The 23,605-nt window shown below is 44.2% G+C and overlaps 1 protein-coding gene across 1 annotated transcript; it reads left to right on the top strand.

The window, feature by feature from the left end:
- Window positions 1-266: 266 nt before the first annotated feature.
- SERPINB5 (serpin family B member 5) lies at window positions 267-22,157 on the top strand. Its single transcript, XM_032872271.1, has 7 exons — window positions 267-367; window positions 7,706-7,880; window positions 10,625-10,762; window positions 14,188-14,305; window positions 15,832-15,974; window positions 18,708-18,875; window positions 21,667-22,157. The coding sequence occupies exons 2-7, from the start codon at window positions 7,713-7,715 to the stop codon at window positions 22,057-22,059; spliced, it is 1,128 nt and encodes a 375-aa protein (XP_032728162.1). The 5' UTR covers window positions 267-367; window positions 7,706-7,712; the 3' UTR covers window positions 22,060-22,157.
- The last annotated feature ends 1,448 nt before the right edge of the window (window positions 22,158-23,605 follow it).

Raw genomic sequence — 23,605 nt, 5'->3', positions numbered from 1 at the left:
GCCTCCCAGGGTTGCCCTTGTGTACCTGCGGATGTATGCATTTAGCCCAAGGCAGGAGCCACCGACAGCCCTTCCTGCCCGAGCACGTCGGAGGCCTTTGGAAGCTGTGCAGGCAACAGAAACTTCAGCCTGAATCATTTTTTTTTTCACTCAGGGACCAGCTGCCAAGAGGCCTGAGTAAGAGCCGGGAGTGTAGGAGTGGGAGGGCGGCGGGAGCCAGGCTGGGAGTGGTCACGAGGGCGTGGTGCGGGTTCAGGTGAGCGAGCCTCGCCTCTGCCCCACAGAGGGTTGCTCCTGCAAGGTCCTTCCACGGCCCTCACTTTCCTTTTCCCTTGCCGGGCATTTTCCAGGATAGCTGTGACTCCAGGTAAGCAAAGCGCGGTGGCAGGGCTGGTGATTCCCCTTTTCAGGAAGATTCTTACAACCGAATCATGATTTGAGCTGCTGCGAGGTGGTGAAGGAAGTTGACATAAGGGTTATGGTCAGGCACACGCTGTGAGCTGTCGCGCCACTGCCCGCCCACCCTGACATGAGCAGCGCTTTGAGTTCTCGGGCCTTTGGGAACCAGGAATGCCGTGTAGGGAGCGAAATCACTTAGTGGGACGAGGAGCGAGTAGGAAGAGACAACAGGGCTTGGAGGTCTGGGTGGTGGTCGGGGGGGCTGTGCGACCGTGATTTCTGGAGGGGACCCTCTTTCCGAGGACCTTTTCAGTCCTATCTGGGAATTCGAAATGAATTTTGCAATGCTGGTTTTCAGAAAGGGCGTGGTGCTGAGAACCTGGAAGGACTTGGAAGGTGTTTGAGCTTCCGGCTCACCCTCCCGGCCGGGTGAGAGTCTGATTTTGAAACCGCTCTTCTTTTCGGCACTGTTAAGCCCCCAGCCGGCGTTCGCTTACTAACCACACGTCCTTCCAGGCAGGGAGCATTCTCTCTCCCTATTTCTGGGTTTCGGGACACTTGAAACAAGTTACATATTTCCCATGTGTGCTCTTGGGCAACATTTCAAATAGGCCGGGTCATAGTCTCTTCCTCACAGACACTGCGGTTTTTATGACGTCACTGGAGAGTATCCTAATACAGATCAATTTCACAGGCCAGGCTGTTCTGTTGGCTTGTACTCAGAGGAGGGACGGGCTCGCAGAGCTGAGGGGTTACCTCCATCCCGGCTCGGCCCTTCGCAGTGTGGATGAGGAGTGGAGGGTCACAGAGGGGACGTGGGTCCCTGTTCACACAGCTTATACGTGCGGAGATGAAGGAGAATCCCGGCCTTCCAACTCACAGCTTGTGGCCATGATGCCCCAAGTACTCTGACCGACCTGCTCACCCCTGCGTCACCAAAGAGGTTTTGAACAGAATCAGGCGGGTCTCAAACCTCAGGCCCCACCAGTCTGTGCAAGTGTTTGATGCGTTCCCTGATGGGTGGAGAGATGGATGCCTGCCTGAAGCAAGCATTCTCCGTATGACTCAGTGGGTTTATTTCTTTGCTTCCTAACGCCATGAATTCTGCTTCTTCAGTCCCTCTGCTGGACTTTGAAGTTATGCAGTCTGAGCAATTTCGGTCATTCTGGTGCAGCAAGCCCGGTTCTAGTTTGCTGTCGGGCAGCTCAGTGGTCAAGATCAGGCTCTACGCGGAGTATCTGAGCATAGACAGGCTCCCCCACCTTTGGCGATTAAGCAATTGACCTTATTACTAATAGCTGCGCTGTTCTGTCCTGCTAACCAAGCACTTTTCACACACATCTACTCATTTCATAACTTCCCTTAATCTTCACACGTTTCCTCCGCACCGCAGAAGCTGCAGGATCTCCGATTTTCTTCATCTGGCTCTGACTTTTTCTTCTCGTGAGTGCAGACGGCAGAGACTGTGTTTTCAGGCATCCCAGGGTTGTTATTACAACAAGGCAAACTTCCTCAAGACATTGCCTAGGGACGGCCTAGACCAAATACCGATTTTTTTTTTTACCACATTTTTCTTCATCTGTAAACTGAGGCTGGCTAGGCTAAGTGATATCCACAATAACGTGACACAGTGAAAAATAGTTTTTAAGGAATGAACAAAACATGCACATAGTTTGTGTGTGTGCGCACAGATGGGTGTAGAAGAATGGATCTATACATAGAGTGAACTTATCTTGTTCAAATACAACATGTTTGAGAGTGAAAGGGGCACTCTTGCTAATGTCAGGACAACACAGATAAGCCAGGACTGTCCCAGGCAAAGCGGGACATATGGTCAACCTACCCACATGGTCTTTATCTCATCCAAATAGTCTACATTTCATTTTTCATCTACAGATGAAAAGCTCGAGGACCATTGACTTAGATGCATTAAAAACTGTAGGAATCTTTATGTGGGGGCCAGTGACTGGTAGTAGGTCTAGAGAAGCGAGCACACGGACCTGCTCACCTCCCAGTGTGTGTGTGTCTCTACTCATTTGGGATACCCTGCAGTCTCTGAATTGGGTCCGTTCTCTCTGGCACACGTTTTTGCTTGGCCAACTCCTACTTCTTCCTCAGGACTTGCTTTCGTGTGACTTACTTGGACGGAGCTGTCTCTGAAGTGACCTCACTAAGATTTTACTGTAAGCGGGCTCTCTCCCCTGAGGGCTCCCACAGTAACTGGGCTCCCATCCAAATGCTGGTCACCCCACCACACGCGTCGTGCCACACGACGGCTCCACAGAGGCAGGAACCGTGTATGTTCACTAGTGACTTCCCAACGTCTAGCTCAGCGCCTGACACACAGGAGGTCCCCCGGTAACACTTATTAAATGAAAGCGATATTGGACTTGTAGGTTGCGATGTAAAGAGCAGGAAGAGAACAAGAGTTTCTTGGAAAATGGGAAGAAAAATTTTGTGTGGATTAAAAAAAACAACAACAAAAAAACCTGTGCAAAGTCTCTCAGTGTCTCTGAAGGGGTAATTGAGGACATGTAAGATTTTTGGAACTCTGAAGACTTCCGAGAGAACGCATGCCAGTGAAGACACAATTACCGAGAGGGAAGGTGATGAGGTGTGGTGGGGAGTACGCGCCTGGCAGCAGGTGGAAAGGAAGGTCTGGTTTTGCCACTCTCACTCCCCATGTGGGTGGCCTGGGACAATCACTTCATCTCCGCCCGTCTTACTTTCTTCATCTGTAACGTGAGGGAGAGGAGCCAGACTAGATCCATTCCAAGATCTTGTCCTACTCGAAAGATCTATGATTTTAGGATTCAACGCAAACAACAGGCCACTTTGCAATAAATTCTGACAACTTTCTGTTTGTTGCATTTGCATTTCTTACTTAAATTTCTATCTCACTTTTCTCTGGTTAACATAAAAGTGCCTCTTAAACATTTAAGCTACAAAGAGATGTAGTGTTTTCTCTGTTAGAGCTGTTAGGAAATTCTCCTTATTTGTTACAATTGTCAGAAGGTTTTCATGAAAATGAAAGAAGTTCTCTAGTAACAAAGTGAAAAGTAAAACCAAAAAAGTTGTAGCGATTTAGCGCTGTGCACATAGGTCATTAGACATGTACATTTATTATGTAGGATTTGTTAATCTGTGCTCTTTTCTAATTTCTACTCTTGCATGCGTAATTTTCATAGCATTCTTTAGCCGAAATGGTCTGTGTAGGACCTGATGGGTTTCCCCGGGCTCGTGTTGCTAACGTTGCTGAGATTTGTTTGCATGCTTAATCTTGCAGCACAGGGAGGTGGTAATGGACTGTGGCCAAAGTCATCCGTTGGAACTACCTTAGACCAGATCAGCCTTAAGTGTTTTAGGTCAGTTGGTACTCATCACCAAGCCGGGGTTCAGATTTGCCAGGCAATGTCTGATTGATGACTTGCTTGGTGACTGCTTGCAGCTACAGCAATTTGCACGTGCAGTCATTTTCTGCTTCCCTTGTCAAGCATCAAACAATGTCATTATCTCTGGGACCTCAGATATTAAAGGGCTGCATGACCCTCCCCAACTCGAAGGAGACTTTTCTGGGAAAGGAGCTTGTCAGCACACGGATAAGAAGGCACACTTCATGCACTGAGGACTCTTGCGGCAGAGGAATAGACTCCTGAAAGGGAGGGTCCCCCTGTTGGGAAAGCCTCAGCTGATAGATGTGGACTGATTCATATTTTCCAACAGAGGCCTGACTCTGAGGTTTGAATTGCAACACAGTGTTAATTATATTGTGTAATCAACTGTGCTAAAAACCACTGCGATCTCAGTGGTTTACTGATCTACTGATCTACTCGCATAGAACCGTTTAGACTAAATTTATCTTCAAATGCTATAAAGCATGAAGAAAGAGTGCTTCACTTGAACAAAAGGAACATTTCCCTACCCTTCAATCCACGTCCAGGGGTTTGAGTCAAAATTCTCTTAGCAGATTACTCCAAGGACTGATACACAAGAAGGAAAACCAACTTGAAAAGTAAAGTTTGTTATTGATTATGCAAAATTATTCAAATATTTCTTCTGCGATGGTAGGAAATACATGCTGGGAAGGACTACTGATGTTTGTTCAAGTGGAGCTGGTATATTTTCATATTGATAATAAAGTGATTAGGCCTCAAGTTGTAAAAGCTCTGAGAAGTTTCCAGGGACCTGGGTTGAGGCTTTTCTCTTTGATGAAGAGATAGCTCATTTAGGCTTCTCGCTCTCTTTTTTTTTTTTTTTTTTAAGATTTTATTTTTATTTATTTGACAGAGATCACAAGTAGGCAGAGAGGCAGGCAGAGAGAGAGGAGGAAGCAGGCTCCCTGCTGAGCAGAGAGCCCGATGTGGGGCTCGATCCCAGGACCCCGAGATCATGACCTGAGCTGAAGGCAGAGGCTTTAACCCACTGAGCCACCCAGGTGCCCCTAGGCTTCTCTCTTTGATGGAAAAGTAACTCAGGTTGAATGTTAGCTGTAGATGAAGTCAGCACCAATGTTAAATTTGCTGCTGGAGAAAGCCAGAGGACTCCATGTGGATCCCTCTAACCTTTTGTGAGGTTTCTTCTACTCATGCAGTGGTCCTGCAGTGGTCCTACTCATCAAAACACCCCATATGTGTCTGTTTGTGTCTCATTGCCCTCACACCTGACTCTGGGCTGCTTTGCCTGGGAGTGGGCTGTCAACCCGCTCAGACCCACTCCTGAGGAGAGAGGGGAAGGTCGTGGGCCCCAAAGAAATATAAGATTGAAGGTTACCTTGTAGTAGGTTTTCAGTGAGAACACTGACATAAGCTCACTTAGCTGTTCTTATCAGGGACATAAAATGAAGGAAGAAGATGACCAGCGAGCATGAACAGGTCAACAAAACTTTTTTTTTGCTAATGAATTTGCTTTTACAGACTCTGAGATATATATTATAATCTTTTTGAATCCATCCTACACAAAAGCCACATGTCCCACAAAAGGCAGGATTCTGAAAACATATTTGTAGACCAGGGGCTCATTCCTTGATCTTCTTATCACATCTTTGAATTTTTAATTTCTGTGCAAGCATAAGGTACACAGTTGAGATCCTATTCATGTATTGACTCTCTAATAGCTCTTTGGGTCCTTTTGGAAGGAAGCCCTCTGTCCTGAGTGTTGATATTTTGTCTGATGCTGGAGAACATGTCCTCCTAGAGGTCCTTCAATGTCATGTTCACTCTTCTTGTCTCTGTGTGTGACTACACAGTACCTGACGGCTTTGAGGGAACACTTCAAATCTTGGCCTGTGCACCAGCCAGTCAGGGGTAGTAATATCGTTCTGTGGCCCATAGACACACTCTATCCTGGGCTCAGGCTGAGCCTGCGGAGTCCATGACGCTCTGCTCCGTTCTAGGAAGGGTTATGGTCCAACCACTTGAGTTATCCAGGTGCCTTTCGGCTTGATCGTTAACTACTGGATTGGACAGATGGGTGGACCTTTCAATAGAACGTTTCTCAAACTTTTAAATTTCAAGACCCTTTTACACTCTTAAAAATTACTGAGGATCCAGGGCACCTGGGTGGCTCAGCTGGTTAAGCGTCTGCCTTTGGTTCAGGTCATGATCCCAGAGTCCTTGGATCGAGCCCCATGTTGGGCTCCCTGCTCAGTGGAGAGCCTGCTTCTCCCTCTCCCTCTGCCTGCCACTCTGCCTACTTGTGTTTTCTCTCTCTCTCTGTCAAATAAATAAATAAAATCTTAAAAAAGAAATTACTGAGGATCCCAAAGAGCTGTTTTTCTTTTCTTTTCCTTTCTTTTTTCTGATGTCAGATATGTCTATCCATACTTCCCGAATTAGAAATTAAAACTGGAGAAATTTTGAAGTATTTACTAATTTATTAAAATGACTATAATATAGCCATGATGTATTAACATGAATAACATATTTTTATGAAAAAACAACTGTTTTCTAAAGGAAAAAAATTGCAGGAAGATGAGTAACATTGTTATTTCTTTTCTTTAAATCTTTGTAATATTTGTATTTGTAAGAGAAGACACATCAAACAGCCTCTGGAAAACTCTGCTGCATATTTGTGAGAGATTGAAAATGAAAAAGATGATGCCTAAAAGTTATTATGAAATCAAAATAATTATTTAATCTCTATGCCCAACAAGGGGCTCGAACTCGTGACCCAGGGATCAAGAGTCGCATGCTCTGCTGACTGAGCCAGCCAGGTGCCCCTGAAAATGGACCCACTGAAGGGGTCTTAGGGGCTGCCAGGGGTCTCTGGACACCACTTAGAGAACATGCATCAGGATGAGAGTCCTCAGACAAGACTAGGTGCCTACTCATTGTTCTCTCTAGTTCCCCAGGCGCTATATTTTTAGCTGAACCCACCTTCTCTCTTTTCTTTAACTCCTCTGACTTGTTGCACTGCTCACATGTCACAGTGTGGGGAATGTGGGGATGTGGGGAAGCCCCACATTTACTTCTTTGTCTCCATATCTGCCCAACGGAGTTGCAGACTCAGAGAAGGAGGGACTCAGTTGGTACATCTAATACTGCGTGTGGGTTCTTCCACACCGTAGGTATATACTCATGACAAAAACAGTAACCGCTGTGTTTGTTCAATATTGCTATGTGCTAGCTGCCCTCCTAAGGCATTACTGGCTCTATTAGTCTCCTAGGGCTGCTGTAACAAAGAACCACAGAATTGCATGGCTTAAGACAATAGAAATGTATTCTCCCACAATTCTGGAGACCAGAAGTCCGAAATCAAAGTGTTGGCAGGACTCTGCTCTCCCTGCAGGCTATAGGGGAGAATCTGTCCCATGCTTTTCTCTTGGCTTTTGATGTTTCCCGTGATCCTTCTGGTGTTCCTAGAAGCATCACTTTGCTCTCCTCCTCGCTGTCTGTGGCCTGCTCCCAGGGTGTCCTCACACCATCTTCCCTTTGCACATGTCTGTCTCTGTGTCTTTTCTCCTGTTCTTACAAGGACCTCATTCATATTGGATTAGGGCCATCCTAATGACCCTAACTTGATTGAATCTGCAAAGATCATATTTCCAAATAAGATCTCAGGTACCCAGGAATGGGACTTCAACCTATCTTTTTGCGGGGACACGATTTAACCCATAACATTTACTAAATGTTAAATTGAACCTTGCAGAACTGCTGTGATTTGACTGTTTTTCATCTTCAAAAATGTTAATTCTATATGGTTTAACCTAAGTCTTAACTGAAACAAAATTGGTCACTAAAACCAACTGATTTTGATCAGTCTTGTCAACTGTCAACTGAAATCACCTCATCCTTGTCCTTTGCTCCAGGCCCACAATGGATGCTCTCCGACTGGCAAATTCAGCCTTTGCGGTTGACCTGTTCAAACAACTGTGTGAAAAGGAGCCAGCAGGCAATGTCCTCTTCTCTCCAATCTGTCTCTCCACCTCTCTGTCCCTTGCTCAAGTAGGCGCCAAAGGGGACACGGCAGATGAAATTGGACAGGTAAGCTCCATACCTTGTTTCTGCTTTGAGTGCCAACAGGCTTATTAGAACACATAGGCCGTGCCTTGGGAGAAACGAATGGGGGCCCTTGGAGAAAATTGCTTGGGATTGAGAGTTGTGCCTTTTCTAGCACCCTCTTAATCAGTCTTTATATGTGAAAGTTCATTAATCTGTCTTGCAGCCCACATTTACAAGTACTGTGCTGTGATGGAGAACAAGGGACCTGCTAGGCAATCACGATCTTTATACTAATGGGTGGCCTTCGGCAAGTCTACCTGTTACATTATAAGGATCAATCACGATGGTGTTTGTTCAATGTGCTCCTGCACATACCCCCTGTTTTATGCACAAAATTTATTGACAGCATCGTGCTTTAAGATGCAGGTTCAACTGCATTCTACTCGATAATATATTGTCCCCTATAATATAGTAATATATCCACATGTACTCTATAATACAGTAATATATCCCTGTTAGATAAATACATCTGCACTTATGTTGGTACAGAAATAACATTTAAAATTTTCTACCTTCAAGCAACAGGGATGAATAAGAAGACGGATTGTTCTTTCTTATGTTTCAGAATATCCCATTCGAGAAGAATGGACTAAAATGATGTCACCCCCTCCCCCATATATGTATATAGTTGTATGCAGATGCGAATTGTGTGTGTGTGTGTGTGTGTGTGTATTTTTTTAGAGATTTTTTTTTTTGGCTATGGTTGACTGTCTAGCTTTGTAAAATTCTTAGACCTTCAAATGAGGTGATCTTCCAGATTGTTACATTTTAAGTACTCATTTACCTTTATTTCAGTTTATCATTATTTTTAATTGTGATATAGTTGACATATAACACATTAGTTTTAGGTGTACAAGTTAATGATTTGATATCTGCGTATATTGTGAAATAATCACCACAGTAAATCGAGTTAACATCTGTCACCTTACATTGTTACACATTTTTTTTTTCTTGTGTGAGAACTTTGGAGACCCACTGTCTTAGCAACTTTCACATGTACAATACAGTATTATTAGTCACTGTCACCCTGCTGTACATTAAATTTGCATGAATTGTTTATTTTATGCCTGGAAATTTTTTCCCCTTTACCCATCTCCCCCTCTTAGTAAGTAGATGTGCTTCTACTTCCATTCCAATATGATTTTTATGTTGATCATTTTAGATTCAACAGAATCTTTTTTTCCATCAACTCACAAGCACTAAAAAAAGGAACATCTTCTTATATCCATAAATCCCTAGGAAGTACACCCACAAAATATTATTTGGGTCAGAATGAAGAATTTACACTCAAAACTGACCAGGGCTTGAAAAAGAAACTTCAGTTGTGGATAGAACACCGGTTTCTTCTCACCCATCTTTCACTCCTGACTCCCCCACCCCTTAATCCCCACCCAATTCTCCTTCTTCCTTCTCATTTCCCATTAGAGAAGGGAGAGTAAAGATAACTTCCTGGTAGTGGGTCTGTTCTCAATATTAATAATAAAGCTCTTTTCAGTACCTACAATTGTTTTCCTGGTAAGCAGTTACCTGGGTTCTTTAATTTTCTGGTCTTTTTACCTGCCATTAGGCATGAGAGCAATGCACTGCCTTGGACCAGCCAATGTGACCCTGCTGTACCAAGGTTTTTGGGTCATCAGACATTGTGCCTATTTCGTGACATTACCTGAAGTGTGGCAATCAGGGCAGTTGCTCTAACTTAAGAGTGAGGAGAGGATCGCCTTATGCTGACATCATGTTTTGGGGCACCAAGAAGCAGAGGAGCTGCTGGGCTATTGGTTGGAACAAAAGAAGAGTTAGGAACAAAATGGAAGGAATCAAGCCTTCCAGAAGATAACATCCTAGTTTTAAGTGACTTTGAATATTAGTATAAGAATAATTATTACCATTTTTGAAACCATACGATGTTTTACGTGTTTTACATGCAAGGTCCATAATAGTTATACCAAGTCAGAAAAGTAGGTGTTCTCAGTCCCTTTTACAGAGGGGAACGTGAAGCTCGGAAGAGCTCGGCAAGACGGCATTTCTAGTGGGTACAGGCTGGGATCCAAGGCAGGGCTGTGTGACTGTAGCCCACTGAGGGCAGGCGACCGTGGATGGTGGCTGCCTTTTATCAGCGATGCCTCAGCACATTTGGTTAGAGCAACTGAAGGGGCTAGAAAGACCCTGGCTGGAGACACATCTATCCCCAAATCTGATACCTGTCTAATGATTGTCTCTCTTGGTACTCCTCTCTCTCTTCTTGTGTCTCAGTTGGACAGGCATTATAACGCAGCTTTACTCGTTCCCGAGTTCAGAAAGCCTTCTGTATGAGCATTAGAGACATCCTTTTGAAGAATGGGCAAAATTTCCCCAAAGTTGAATAAAGAGAAGACTTTAATGGCAGTGTTTCTTAGCTTGGGACAGTTCCACGCCCCCTCCCATCCCAGGGATATTTGGTGATGCCAGGAGACATTTTTGGTTGTCACAAATGGAGGAAGGAGTGCTGGGGTCACCAAGTCAGCCAGGGATGCTGCTTATCATTCTACAGTACCCGGGACAGCACCCCAACAAGAATCATCCAGCCCCAAATGTCAATAATACTCGGTTGAAAAGCTTTCCTTTATGGGGGCAAATGAGCAGGGAGATACTGACACCCCCCGCCCCCCAGGTGGTGGATCATTGTCCTGTATCCACTGCGGTAGGAAGAGGCAATATTTCATGGGTAATGGATTTTTTTCTCTTCACAGGTCCTTCATTTTGAAAATATCAAAGATGTACCCTTTGGATTTCAAACAGTAACATCGGATGTGAACAAACTTAGTTCCTTTTACTCTCTGAAACTAATCAAACGGCTCTACGTAGACAAATCTCTGAACCCCTCTACAGTAAGTGGGTTAAAGCAAGGAGCACGATTTAGCTTTTTACCAGGCATGACATTTTCACGTGGTTAGACCCACAACTTTGTTGTTAGTGAAATTCACTTCTAGGATTTCAGGCTTATCAGAAATAAATCGGTTCTAGTGGAGAATGTGGGGGTGGGTCTCCCGATATGATGGGGGGCCGCCGAATGTGGGCAACTTCACACAAGGCAGAGTGACGGAGATAGACGTTTACTGAATACACCGCAAGGGAGTGGTGGGAAGGACAGCAAGAGAGAGACTGTCCTCCCCGAGGCAGTGATGGGGGGCTCTAGTTAAGGGGCAGGTGAGGGGGTATGGAACATATGGAATTTTCCTGTTGTGGTACCTGAGACTGGGCGTAAGCAGGCCATGTGTCAGCTAGGGCTTGTGGATATTTTGAAGGGGGTCGCCTAATGGGGTTGCTTGTATTCAGCCAAGGAGCAGGGGGTCCTGTGGGCTCCTTTACCTTTCTCAGGCTTCCATTGCTCAAATTGATTGCCTAAAAGCGGCCTCTACAGAGAGGCTGCAAATTGTGGAAATCACTTCTAGCTAGAATCGCCTCGCAGTCACAACACAGCTCAAAATACAGAGAAGCTTGTGGGTTTCCCTTTCTCCTCTCAAACACACCTAAATCTCACCTTTCCTCCTAGCTTCCTCACTGAGAGAAATAGAGAATGGGGTATTAACTCTCTAGTAAGTGTATCTCCATAGATGCGAGACAGCTCATGAGTTAAACCTCTTTCTCCTTGAATAGCAGGGCATCTGGCCCGGGTCAACATTTTAAGTTCTCCACCTCATTTGTTCATGCACACAATGTTCTCTTGACATCTCTCAAAATCAATAAGAAAAATAGCAACTGTATGAATCAGTCACAAATTGGTTTTGTTTGCTTTCCTAGGCTGGTCATGTGGGCATCTGTCCGAGGTAGGCCTAGGGGTTTAATTTCAGCTGTTTCTTGAAGGACTCATATAAAGTACACTGTAGTATCCTTACCCTTGACCCCAGAGTGTGTCATCATATTTCGTAGAATCTGTGTTTGAAACACAAAGCCAGCATCCTGGACTACGATATAGAGGTTCTTTCTCTAGTAGCAGAGAGTTGATTCCGTTTGTGTTTGCATGGTCAGAATTTCAAGCTTTCCACATCTAAAAGATAGATTGCCAGTTAAATATTTTACCATAGTTTTACTACTTTCTGCATACTGCTTGTTTTTCTAGTCTTTTTTTTTTTTAGTTTATGTCATATTTTTAAAGTTTTTTTTTTTTTTTAATTTCATCTGATGAGTTAGAGAGATAGTGACAGAGATAGCGAGAGAAGAGAGAAGAGGAAGAAGTGGGTTCCCTGCAGAGCAGGGAACTCGATGCAGGACTCGATCCCAGGACCCTGGGAGCATGAACTGAGCTGAAGGCAGAGGCTCAACCCACTGAGTCACCCGGGTGCCCCCTGGTCAAGATTTTTTGAGGATATGAGTCACTAGATGTAGATGTTATTGTGGCTATATTTGTATTGTGTGAAGACATATATACATAGCCTTCTTTTCTGCCAGGAATCACCCAGGCATTAAAAAAAAATATATCTTGAGATGGGAGTTGAGGTCTGAGTATGGAAAAATTTAAAAAGCTCCCTAGGTGGTCCTGAAGGAGATGCTTAATACATTTTGCAGCTAGCTGTGAGCAGCGGGAGGTCCTTTATCTTGCTGGGGCTCAGGGTTCTTAGGTGGTGCCAGCTCTCTCTGTCAATGGCAACACTCAGTCCCAAGGTTGCGTTGCCATTAACAGAAGCAAAATGGCTAAGGCTAAACAGCTGCTCTCAAGCAATTCACGGAGCGCCCCGTGCGCAGGACATTGAATCAGATACATCTCATTTGGTTGAATTTCCATCCCACATTTTGAGTCATTTCAACCAAACTTGGAATTGAAAGAATTTTAAAGCCTATTTATTTATTTAAAAATTTATTTATATATTTATTTTTAGAAAAAGAGAGAGAGAGAGAAGGAGGAGAAGCAGAGAGAAAGGGACAAGCAGATGCTGTGCTGAGTGTGGAGTCCTACCTGGGGCTTGAGCTAATGCACCTGAGATCATGACCTGAGCAGAAAAGAAGAGTAAGGTGTTTAAGGGATCCAGTCACTCAGGCGCCCTGAAAGACTTTTTTTTTTTTTTTTTAAAGACTGCTTTCCATTCCTCCTGCTAGATGTGTATCATTTACAAATTTACTGGTAATAGAATCGACAAATGTGGCAGGAGGTCCCCCACCCCCCCAATCAGAATGACCTGAGTGTTTGTTAAAAGTGCACATTCCTGGCCTCAGATCACTGGAATCAAGATCAATAGGGATGGGACTTGGGGTTTTGCATTTTTAGCAGACATGCTGTGGACTCCCTGCTGTGTTTTCTCTAGAGTCTGTATTGATTTCAGTGAGGATAGGAGTTTTCTGTTCACAGAGTTCTCTTTTCTGTACATTTCTTCTATTCTTTTTTTTTTTTTAAATATAAATTGAGGTTAGATTCCTTTTGGAGTATTTTATATTGTTTTTTAAATTTTTAAGAAGTTTTTATTTATTCATTTAGAGAGACAGAGAGCACAAGTAGGCAAAGCAGTAGGTAGAGGGACACAGAGAAGCAGGCTCCTCACTTAGCAGGGAGCCCGGTGCTGTGCTTGATTCCAGGACCCTGGGATCATGACCTGAGCTGAAGGCATCCATCCAGGTGCCCCCATTTCTTCTATTCTAAAATATATATATCTCTTAGAATAGAAGAAAAAATATCTCAGGTGTGAGATACACACATACACACACACACATAGATATAGATATAGATATAGATATACATATATAAACATTAATATGTGCTATATATGTGTATATATATAGCACATATTAATGTTTCTAATTTGGAATTCATATTATAATTGTTGCGTACATTTAGTATAGTGTTCCTTTTTTACCTCAAAGCTGCTACTACAATGATGGAAGCTTTGTTTTTTTTTTTTTTAAAGATTTTATTTATTTATTTGACAGACAGAGATCACAAGTAGGCAGAGAGGCAGGCAGAGAGAGAGGAGGAAGCAGGCTCCCCACTGAGCGGAGAGCCCCATGCAGGGCTCGATCCCAGGACCCTGGGATCATGACCTGAGCCGAAGGCAGAGCCTTTAACTCACTGAGCCACCCAGGTGCCCCGATGGAAGATTTTAATAATTGATATTGCCTTATAATTAAAGAAATGACACACTTCATGCGAAGAACATTCATTGATTTCCACGCGAAGTTTCCATTTGTACAGTGTTTCACATTTTGAAAGGGTACTCACCAACCTGGACACTTACCAATCCGTTAGTTAGAATCATGGCAGGAGGCAATGGTTTGACTGTGGACTTTAGGTACTTTGTGATTTTATAAACTGGATGTTTTTCAGGAGTTCATGAGCTCTACGAAGAGACCCTATGCAAAGGAAATGGAAACTGTTGACTTCAAAGAAAAATTGGAAGAAACAAAAGGTCAGATCAACGAGTCAATCAAGGATCTCACAGATGGCAAGTATCATTTCCTTACCTGGACCCTATCTTCTCATGAATTTTCTGCTAAGCATCAACTTGAATATCTGGAGGCTTCCTCGGATGTTTTCAGTAGACGGGCTTAATTCTTGTCTTTCCAGCCCATCAAACATGTGGATGGATTCCCGGGCATGTCCTACATCATCTTACGCTTGGCAGGAATTCCTGGTGCTTCCATTCCCACCCACCTGGCTGGGCTCCCCAGCGTGCTTCTAACAGATAGTGGCTTCGCGGAAGTCACTGGACGCTTTCTCAATCTGGAAACGAAACCTCAGTTTACTGACCTGCAAAATGGGGCCTAAGTTACCTGATTAATTTTTACATGGTGGCTGTGAAGATCAAGTTTGATGTATAGAATAACAAACAATCTATGATCACCAAGATAATCTATGGTAGTCATAGTTAGGTGTGCGCACACACGAATGTATTCATATGTATATATCTGTCATTGAAATGATGTTTCTTTGCCTTCATATGTAAAGAAAAAAACTGGCATATGTAACACCAGGTTAAGCACAGTTTAAAGATCTATAAGCAAAAGCAGTTGCTGTTTAAACTGCTGTGTAACAGTTTTGCTTCCAGAATTGTCTGATGATTGTATTTTCTCTATAAGGGCCTTTAAAAAACGTCTTCATAAACTTAAGATTTTACTGGAGAAGTGAAAAGTCCTCTGAATTTAGAGTCAGAAGCTTGAGATTTAAGTTGGAACGACCACCCATGAGCTCCCCTCCTTCTCTGGTCTTCCAGCTCCTTCCTTAACGTGATTAGCAGTCAACCCATCATGTAACATTAGCAAGACTGGTTACGTGAGCTCAGTGCAAAATGCAAATGCACGGCCCTTTATTAAAAAACGTATTAAGGACTTTAAGGTGGTGACAGAGGAAACCAGGACAGGGCCCTGCACGTGCATGTCACAGGTTTGCAAAGTGGGCCCTGAGCAGCAGTGGGAAGATCCCGGGGATTTGGTAAATGAAAATCCCTTGGGAAAAATGTCAGTGCTCTTCACACGAGGACTTCGTTCTATGAGGGCATTATCCCCAGGGAGCTCTTGTGGCTGCTGGGGATTGAATCCTTCCATAATGACCCCACTGCCCTCTGGGGCGGGTGAGCCGGGCTATGGGATAAAGAGTGCAGCCCGGTCCTGCGCAGATGCACTTTCCAGCCTGGTGAGCCTCCAGAGCTGCTCAGCCTCCCCGAGCCCCAGTTTCCTGAAATATAAAACGGGGGTAATGATCTTGGCCTTCCAGGATCCCTGTGAGGTAACGCATGTGCAAAGGTTAAAATAACACTCGTGGCTTTTCATTCCGGAGTGCAGGCTGTGGAGTCTGAAAGACTCAGCTCTGAATCCTGAATCTGACCTTGCTCATGTGTCATCCTGGGCCAGTGACTTAAGCACCATGTCTCAGCATCCTCATCTGTAAAATGGGGATATCGCACGTGTGGCTATCAGATGTAGTTTGGAAGAATGACAGGTGCAATCTGGGCTTTCCTATAATTGTTTGCAGGCCGCTTTGAGAACATCTTGGCTGACAACAGTGTCAGTGACCAGACCAAAATGCTCGTGGTTAATGCTGCCTACTTCGTTGGGAAGTGGATGAAGAAATTTCCTGAATCTGAAACCAAAGAATGCCCGTTCAGAATCAACAAGGTATGGGGGAGGGGGGCAGCACGTCGGAGGATCCCAACTATAGATCTGAAAAATTATAGCAACAGACGGGACCATAGGGATTCACTCCAGTGAGGACAACTGAGGCCCAGGACACAGTGTGCTTTTCCTGAGACCTCTGGCTAGGAGGAAGGTAGGAGACAGAGACCCGTAATCCAGAGCCTCTCACGCTTCTCCAGAATAGTTAGATGGTTTTGCTGGTAGTTGGTTCTCCTCCCTGGGAAGGGCTGGCAGACGGGCCCCAAGTTATATGTAAGCAAAACCCAAGACAGTCTGCTGATGGTGGGTTTCCTAGTGGCCGCAGGACCAGCCCGGACCCAACCCACGCCTGGTAATGGTCAGTGAAGGCACTGTGGGCTTTGGAGCCGAGCACGCAGATGTGTAGTGTTTGCATCTCACAAAGTGTGAATGGGCAGAAAGGAGGAGGGGTGTGTGCTGCTCCTTTACCGTGATTCAGTCATAAAGCTGAGGAGAGCGAGGTGATGCTTCTAGGAACACCAGAAGGATCACGGGAAACATCAGAAGCCAAGAGAAAAGCATGGGACAGATTCTCCCCTACAGCCTGCAGGGAGAGCAGGGTCCTGCCAACACCTTGATTTCAGTCATAAAGCTGGGTCATGGCAGATCCCGGAGACTCAATAAGGATTTGAAATATTATTGATCTTGCTGTATTTCCTCTGAGCAAGCAGTAAAAACACTGCTCAAGGCTACGTGGGGATACGTCCTCCTTTTGAATGCACACTTTTCTTTTGTTTCCTTTGCTTTGCTTTTGTAGCCACTGAACTTTTCCAGTGATGTTACTGAACTTATCCCCCTGGTTCTATAGTGTTTCCTTTCAGGGTAGACTAAGTTGGTGAAGTTACATTGTTTGGTATAGCGCCTATTCAGACAAGGTGAACACACACACACACACACACACACACACACACACACACACACATTTCCTGGAATGGTCTCTATTTAGTCCTGTGTTCAGAAGATATGTCTCTCAATTTATGTTTCAGAAATGGGGTCATTGTATCCATGTTCGGTGCTGATAAGTGAAATCGATGGTTTTTGGTCGTCACAACTATATGCAAATTCACATGACTGGCAGTCTAACTCGATGGAGATTATTAGACAAATCTGTATCTTCTTTAAGAGAAGTAAATGGAAGAACCAGCAGCTTATTTCAAAAGTAGTATGTTTTTCTATCACAGCTATGTTTCTGGTTGTATGCAGGATCGAAGTCTTTAGTGACCTGTCAACCAAATATTTAGTGAGCATCTACGTTGTGCTGGGATATACCAAGATAGTAAGACAGGGTTTCTGCTTTGACTGTGGTCCATCTGGTGTGTGTGTGGGGGGAAAGACAGTCACATAAATAAATATTCTAACCATGTGACAAGTACTGAAATAGAGGTGTTATAAAAAGTAAAATATGGTCTAGCTCTGCTTGAGAGAGGTGTCGGGGGAAATTCAGTTTACTGTTTGAAGATCCCAGATAAAAGTTTTACTGCAGTATTATTCCTGATAGGAAGTTTATAATCTCCCCTAAAAGAGATTCAGTTAATAGGCAAATATCCCATGGGAGGTGTAGATTGAAATAAGAAATCATACTAAATTTCTATCAGTCTCTTACTCTTGAGTATGAACTAATTTTTCTTCAGAAAATCAGTGTCTTTGTAATAGAGGCACAAAGTCAAATGTTAATGGAGACAGAGAAAAGGAAGGACTTGAAGAAAAAAGCCTGGGCACTGAGGCCATTTTTTGAGTAGTGTGGAATGCATTGGAGCTAGAAGCGACTTTGAGATGGTTCTGTTCCTTAATACTCCCATTTAAAAAATTACTAAATATTTCTAGCATACAGAAAATTATAGAAAATAATAAAGCAAGCACCGATATACCCAGCAATCAGCTTTGTAAATCTTTATATTTTGCCTTAATTCAGATATTTTAAAAGAAAAAAATAAAGCAACAGATGCACTGTCCCACACAGGCCCACCCTCTCCTGTGTCTTTCTCCCTTCCTCCCCAGAGGTGATGACTTTGCAGAAATGTCTGATTCCCTCATTCCACAGACAGGAAACTGAGGACCAGAGGAGTTAAGTGACTTGTGCAAGATCTCAGCATCTATTTGTGTCACATATGGGACTAAAACCCAAGGTTCTTAACTCTACCCTAGACTCTTCATTGCTCAGATGAGTGTGGGTTGGCCATACAGGAAGAGGTTGAAAAACCTAAAGGAGAACAGAGGACGAAACAAATGGGATGTTTGTCCTGCTCTATGCTGAGTGTTCTCTAGTACAGGTTTTAGCAGGAAGAGCTGCATAAGGAGATATGTGGTTTGCACTAGAACTTTCTATACAGTCAGATCCACCAGGAATGGTTCAAAGAGCTTGTACTTATGAGCATCTATAAAGACTGAGTTAAACTTTCCCTGTTTTCAGTCCTACTGTCTTATTTTTCCTGTTTTATATAAGCAAGTACAGTATTCTGTCTAGTTCCTGAAATAGATTGGAATTATGAGGCACGAGAATAACCTTTCAAGGGAAGTCATTAACTCTTCAGGGGCTAGTCTGTGATGGTTTGGGTCCAGAGGGAAATTGAGCCATAACGGTCTGAAACTATAACAAGAAAAAACGTCTGTGTGTGTGTGTGTGTGTGTGTGTGTGTGTGTGTGTATTTATGCTTGTGTAACTCAAAAAGCAACCGGTCCAAATTTCTCCTCTTCCAGACGGACACCAAACCTGTGCCGATGATGAGCATGGAGGCTACGTTCTGTATGGGCAACGTTGATGGTATCAACTGCAAGGTCATAGAGCTTCCCTTTCAAAACAAACACCTCAGCATGCTCATTCTGCTCCCCAAGGACGTGGAGGATGAGTCCACAGGCCTAGAGAAGGTGAGGAGGAGGAGGGAGGTGGGGGTTCAACACGACAGCGCCCCCTGCTGTGCGTTGGACACATGTGGCCAGCACTCTGTGTGGCCTAACAAGGGTCTCAGGGTCCTTTCCCGGCCTTTGTTTGGAAACAGCCAACATTTACCTGGCAATTGTGAGGACCCAGGGCCTGTGAGGTCCCACGTGCCCCTTCTCACTGGTTTCTCCCAACAGGCCCATCTGTGCATTGGAAATGATCACGGTGCTCTTGTTGGCCGGGGAAACTGAGGCACAGTGGGGGCGGTGACTGGTCTGTGGTCACATAGATCATCAGTGGTGTCTTGAATTAGAATCTGAGCCCAGGAAGTTGGAATCTGTGTTCTCGATCTAGCCTTGAGCACATATTGTTAGCATCTCCCATTAGTGTGGTACCTTTGTTACCACCCACGAGCCCGTTATTAGCACATTTGTCCTAGGGTCTGCGGCTTGCTTTAGGGCTCGCTCTTCATGTGGTACATTCTGTGGGTTTTGAAAAGCTCTTCTTTTTAAAAAAATTTTTTTAAAAGATTTTTACTTATTTATTTGACAGACAGAGATCACAAGTAGGCAGAGAAGCAAGCAGAGAGAGGAAGGGAAACAGGCTCCCTGCTGAGCAGAGAGTCCAACTCGGGGCTTGATCCCAGGACCCTGGGATCAGGGCCCAAGCCAAAGGCAGAGGCTTTAATCCACTGAGCCACCTGGGTGCCCCTTGAAAAGCTCTTCTAATGCACTCGCCTATATGAGATTTTGTTGTGCTTTATCCTTTCTGTAGGTTATTAGAGGCCCGAGGTTTAAACTTTGGTTCATCTGCTGGTGAATGGTGCTTTCACTTCCCCTCTGTTCTGGCAGCTCCATCCAGCAACCCCTCCCCAGCCACCTCTTCCCCCCTTGGTCCTCCCTTCCCAGCTTCCCTAGCTCCCTTCCAACTGGGCCTTGGCCCTTGGCTGTGGAGAAGGACAGCCTCTTTGAGGCACCCAGAGGTCACCTGCTTCATTTCCAGCCATGCGTCAGTTACTCCCTGACTTTCCTGGGGATGATCTAGGTCTAAGTCAGTTTCCATCCCTCCTGCGGCTTTAATGATGGTTACACTTTCTCCATCACTGCCTTCATTGCTCTTTTACTCACTGCTCTCTTTTTCTTTCTCACTCAATTCACGCCTTGGTCTCTTTTCTCCTGCGGTCATTGCACTTTCTCTTATGGGAAATACCCTCATACCAGCCTTTTTCTGATGACAGTACAGAATGGATGAAACTGATCTCTTGGGTCTCAGGGAAATGCAAGAATGCATGTAGTGTTGGTCTCCTATGGCTGCCGTAACAAAGTACCACGAACCCAGTGGCTTAAACAGCAGGGATGTATTCTCTTAACAGTTCCAGAGGCTAGAAATCTGAGTTCAAGGTCTTGATTCCTGCTGGGGGCTAAGAGGCAGACTCTGTTCTATGCCTCTCTCCCAGCTTCTGGAGATGGGCTGGTGATCTTTGGCCTTTTTTAGCTTGGAGATGCATCACTTCAATTTTTGCCTCTGTGTTCATATGGCTTTCTCTCTCTGTGTGTGTGCATCTGTGTCTAAAATTTTCCTTTTTATAAAGATACTGGTCTTATTAGGTTAGGGCCCACCCTAAGACCTCATCTGAATGACACCTACAAGGATCCTGTTCCCACGTAAGGTTGCATTTTAAGGCACTGTGAGTTAGGAATTCAATGTACACGTTTATTTTGGGGGGGGGATATGATTTGACCCATAACACATACATAATGGAAGAGAAAAAAGCTTTTTTTCCTCTGAGTAGTCTTTTTTGAGTTATGGATGAATTTTATCCCCTCTCTTCATTCCCACAAATCAAGGGGGCAAGAATTTTTGGCTCAAAAATTCTAGTTACTTATGGTAATCTTTTGATCAAAATAATTTGTCATAAGTGAAACAGTAGTCATTGAAAACATAATTATTGTAGATTAACAAGAGAATCCAAGGGGACCCTCCCTCACTAAAGACAAAACAAACAAACTTGTGTCCAGTCTGTGACCTTGCTGTGCCACTGATTCTTAATGGGGTTTCAGGTGAGTAACTATAGTGCAGTGGTGGTGGTGGGGGCATGATAATATCAGTCAAGTACTGTCATTCTCTCTTGTGCGTGACTTTCTCCTCTAGCCAGTGGGGTGTGAGCAGGGCAAGGAGTCATCTAAGATTTGCTCAGTGATGAATTTTATGACTAAACCATTTTATGCGTCATTGCCTCTCTCTCATTTCTAAAACCACCAACTGAAATGGATACATTCATCACCACAGGTCTTCAAGAATGACTGCAGACAATTCAAGTTCTCATTTTAGAAAGAGTAACTTTAGGTTTAATTTGCATTACAAATTTTGATGCTACGCCAAGTACATGAATATTCTAGATTTCCTGGTAGAAAAGTTAAAGTAAGCATTCGAGAAAGAGTATGTGTAAAAACCCTTCTTTTATATTTATTTCACTCTTATTTATGCCACATTATTATCATGCATTTGTTTCTTCTCTACAGCTTCCAGGAACTGCCCTCAGACATTTCAGTGCAAAGGGACCATTGTGGAAGGGTGGGTGGCTGGGTGGCTGGGTGCTTCTCTGGAAGGGAAACTAGTCACACTCCCAAACTGCTGGACTGATTGACCCCATGTTCGGTGGAGTATCTGCACTGCTTCCAAGCTGGGCTCACGACAGCACTTTTCGTTTTCAATCAAACAGGATCACTTACAGCTGGGAATAAAAAAAAATAATTTCCTCTCCTTTGGGTCCTTCAGGTTGAACAACAGCTCAACTCAGAGACGCTCTTGCAGTGGACCAATCCCAGCACCATGGCCAACACCAAAGTCAAACTCTCCATTCCAAAATTTAAGGTGGAAAAGCTTGTTGATCCCAAAGCTAGTCTTGAAAACCTAGGGCTGAAAAATGTCTTTAATGAGAATACATCTGATTTCTCTGGAATGTCAGAGACCAAGGGAGTGGCCCTCTCCAATGTTATTCACAGAGTGTGCTTAGAGATCGCGGAAGATGGCGGGGATTCCATAGAGGTGCCTGGATCGCGAATCCTGCAACACAAGGATGAGTTCAATGCCGACCACCCATTTATTTACATCATCAGGCACAACAAAACGCGAAACATCATTTTCTTTGGCAAGTTTTGCTCTCCTTAAGTGGAGAGCCCAGGTTAAGTCCCACCTGACTTTTCTGTAAACTCTGCATCCAAAGAATCACTTTCTAAATACAATAAATTGTTAATATTGCTGGGTCAGGAAGCAGCTGGTACTTGACATGTGCAGCCCTCACACTAATAAGCCCTTCTTTTCCAATCCTTTCTTTTATTCTCCCCACCCCCCAACCCCGCCATAAACCATAATGCTTTTAATGAAAAGGAGTTACCTTAGAGGAAAAATATGTATTCATTACTTGCCAAATTATCTAAGGTCATGGGGAGGATCGCAGTCTTCCGCAACGAAAATTCCTGTAAGGAGAATCTGGAGGAGTTTAGAGCTTTGGCTTCTTTCACTGGGATACAGAATGTTCCAGACATTCTCACTTCCCTGAAAGACTAAAGAAACTGGTACACGAGATCCACAAAACTTTCCTGGCTCCAGCAGAACTTGGGCACGTGGGCAGGCTGCTGTCGGTCCCTAGCTCCTTTTGCTTAAACTGCGGTCCCAGTGTTTTCTCCCAACTCCTCGACTTTTTGGGATTTAAGAAAGCTAACTTGTTGCACGTAGTATATGTAATGGAAGGAACTCCATCGATGGAGATCGGGAGAGCCCCCTATAAATCAACACTTTCATGTTTCTGCTGCAAAACACAGAACACACACAGAGTGGATAAAGACTCCGAGGAGCCTATAAGTGTCAGGTTTTGCCGCCAAACGAGTGTGCCACCTCCTTATGAAATAGCTTTTTGTGTTCAGAATTTTTGGAAATCTTGGAAGGGTGGCGAGGGCATGGTAGACCCATGGGAAGTGCAGCACCTGGAGGGGAGGTTTGATTTTATTAAAAATCCACTTTCGCTTTCGGCAGAACACGCACGTGGTCACTTGGCTAGGGGTCGGCCGCTGCTGGGCAGGGAGTACTGAGAGCCTCAACAAGGCTCTGGGTGTCTGATGGCCAGGGACTTCAAACATGCGGGGATTTTTAAGGTAGCTGATAAAAGAGTATTTTGAGTGTTGAAGGAACTTGTCTCTTTGTATAATGTGCTAGTGGGAAAGGGGAAAGGAGCTAATGCCCTTGGAGAGAACAATAGCAATTGGAATGTTCTTCTGCCTTGACATGTGTGTTTCCAGACTACGGGTTTAGTTATGGTACGTAGCTAGTTAGTAACTTACGTTAACAGTAATCTGTGAAGTTGGTCTGTTATGTCATCTATGCTGCAAGTACACGGGTTAATTAGCTACCAAAAGAGCACATTTGCTGAAGATTTCATGACATTCCTTCCCCCATCTCTTCTCTGGAGTTCATTGTAAATAGGTTCAACTTCCTTCTTGTTCCAAAGGTTTGATATTGAGTGTCTTTTATGCCACTGAAAATAAATATTATTGAACTACTTTCTTATTCCCTTATTCCTATTCTTATTCCCTTGTCTTCCTTTCTTCCTGCCCACCAGGCTTGCTTCCTCCCCCATTCCCTTTCATCATGGGGAAAAAGGACCTGGGGGGAGGTGTGTGTGTGTGCTGGGATCACTTTCTGTTATGTGTAACTATGC

The sequence above is a fragment of the Lontra canadensis genome, unplaced genomic scaffold, assembly GCF_010015895.1.
Source record: "Lontra canadensis isolate GAN:19392208 unplaced genomic scaffold, GSC_riverotter_1.0 scaffold44, whole genome shotgun sequence".
Classification (NCBI taxonomy): Eukaryota; Metazoa; Chordata; class Mammalia; order Carnivora; family Mustelidae; genus Lontra; species Lontra canadensis.
Note: the sequence above shows the minus strand (reverse complement) of the source record. Positions and strands in the feature narration are given on the sequence as shown.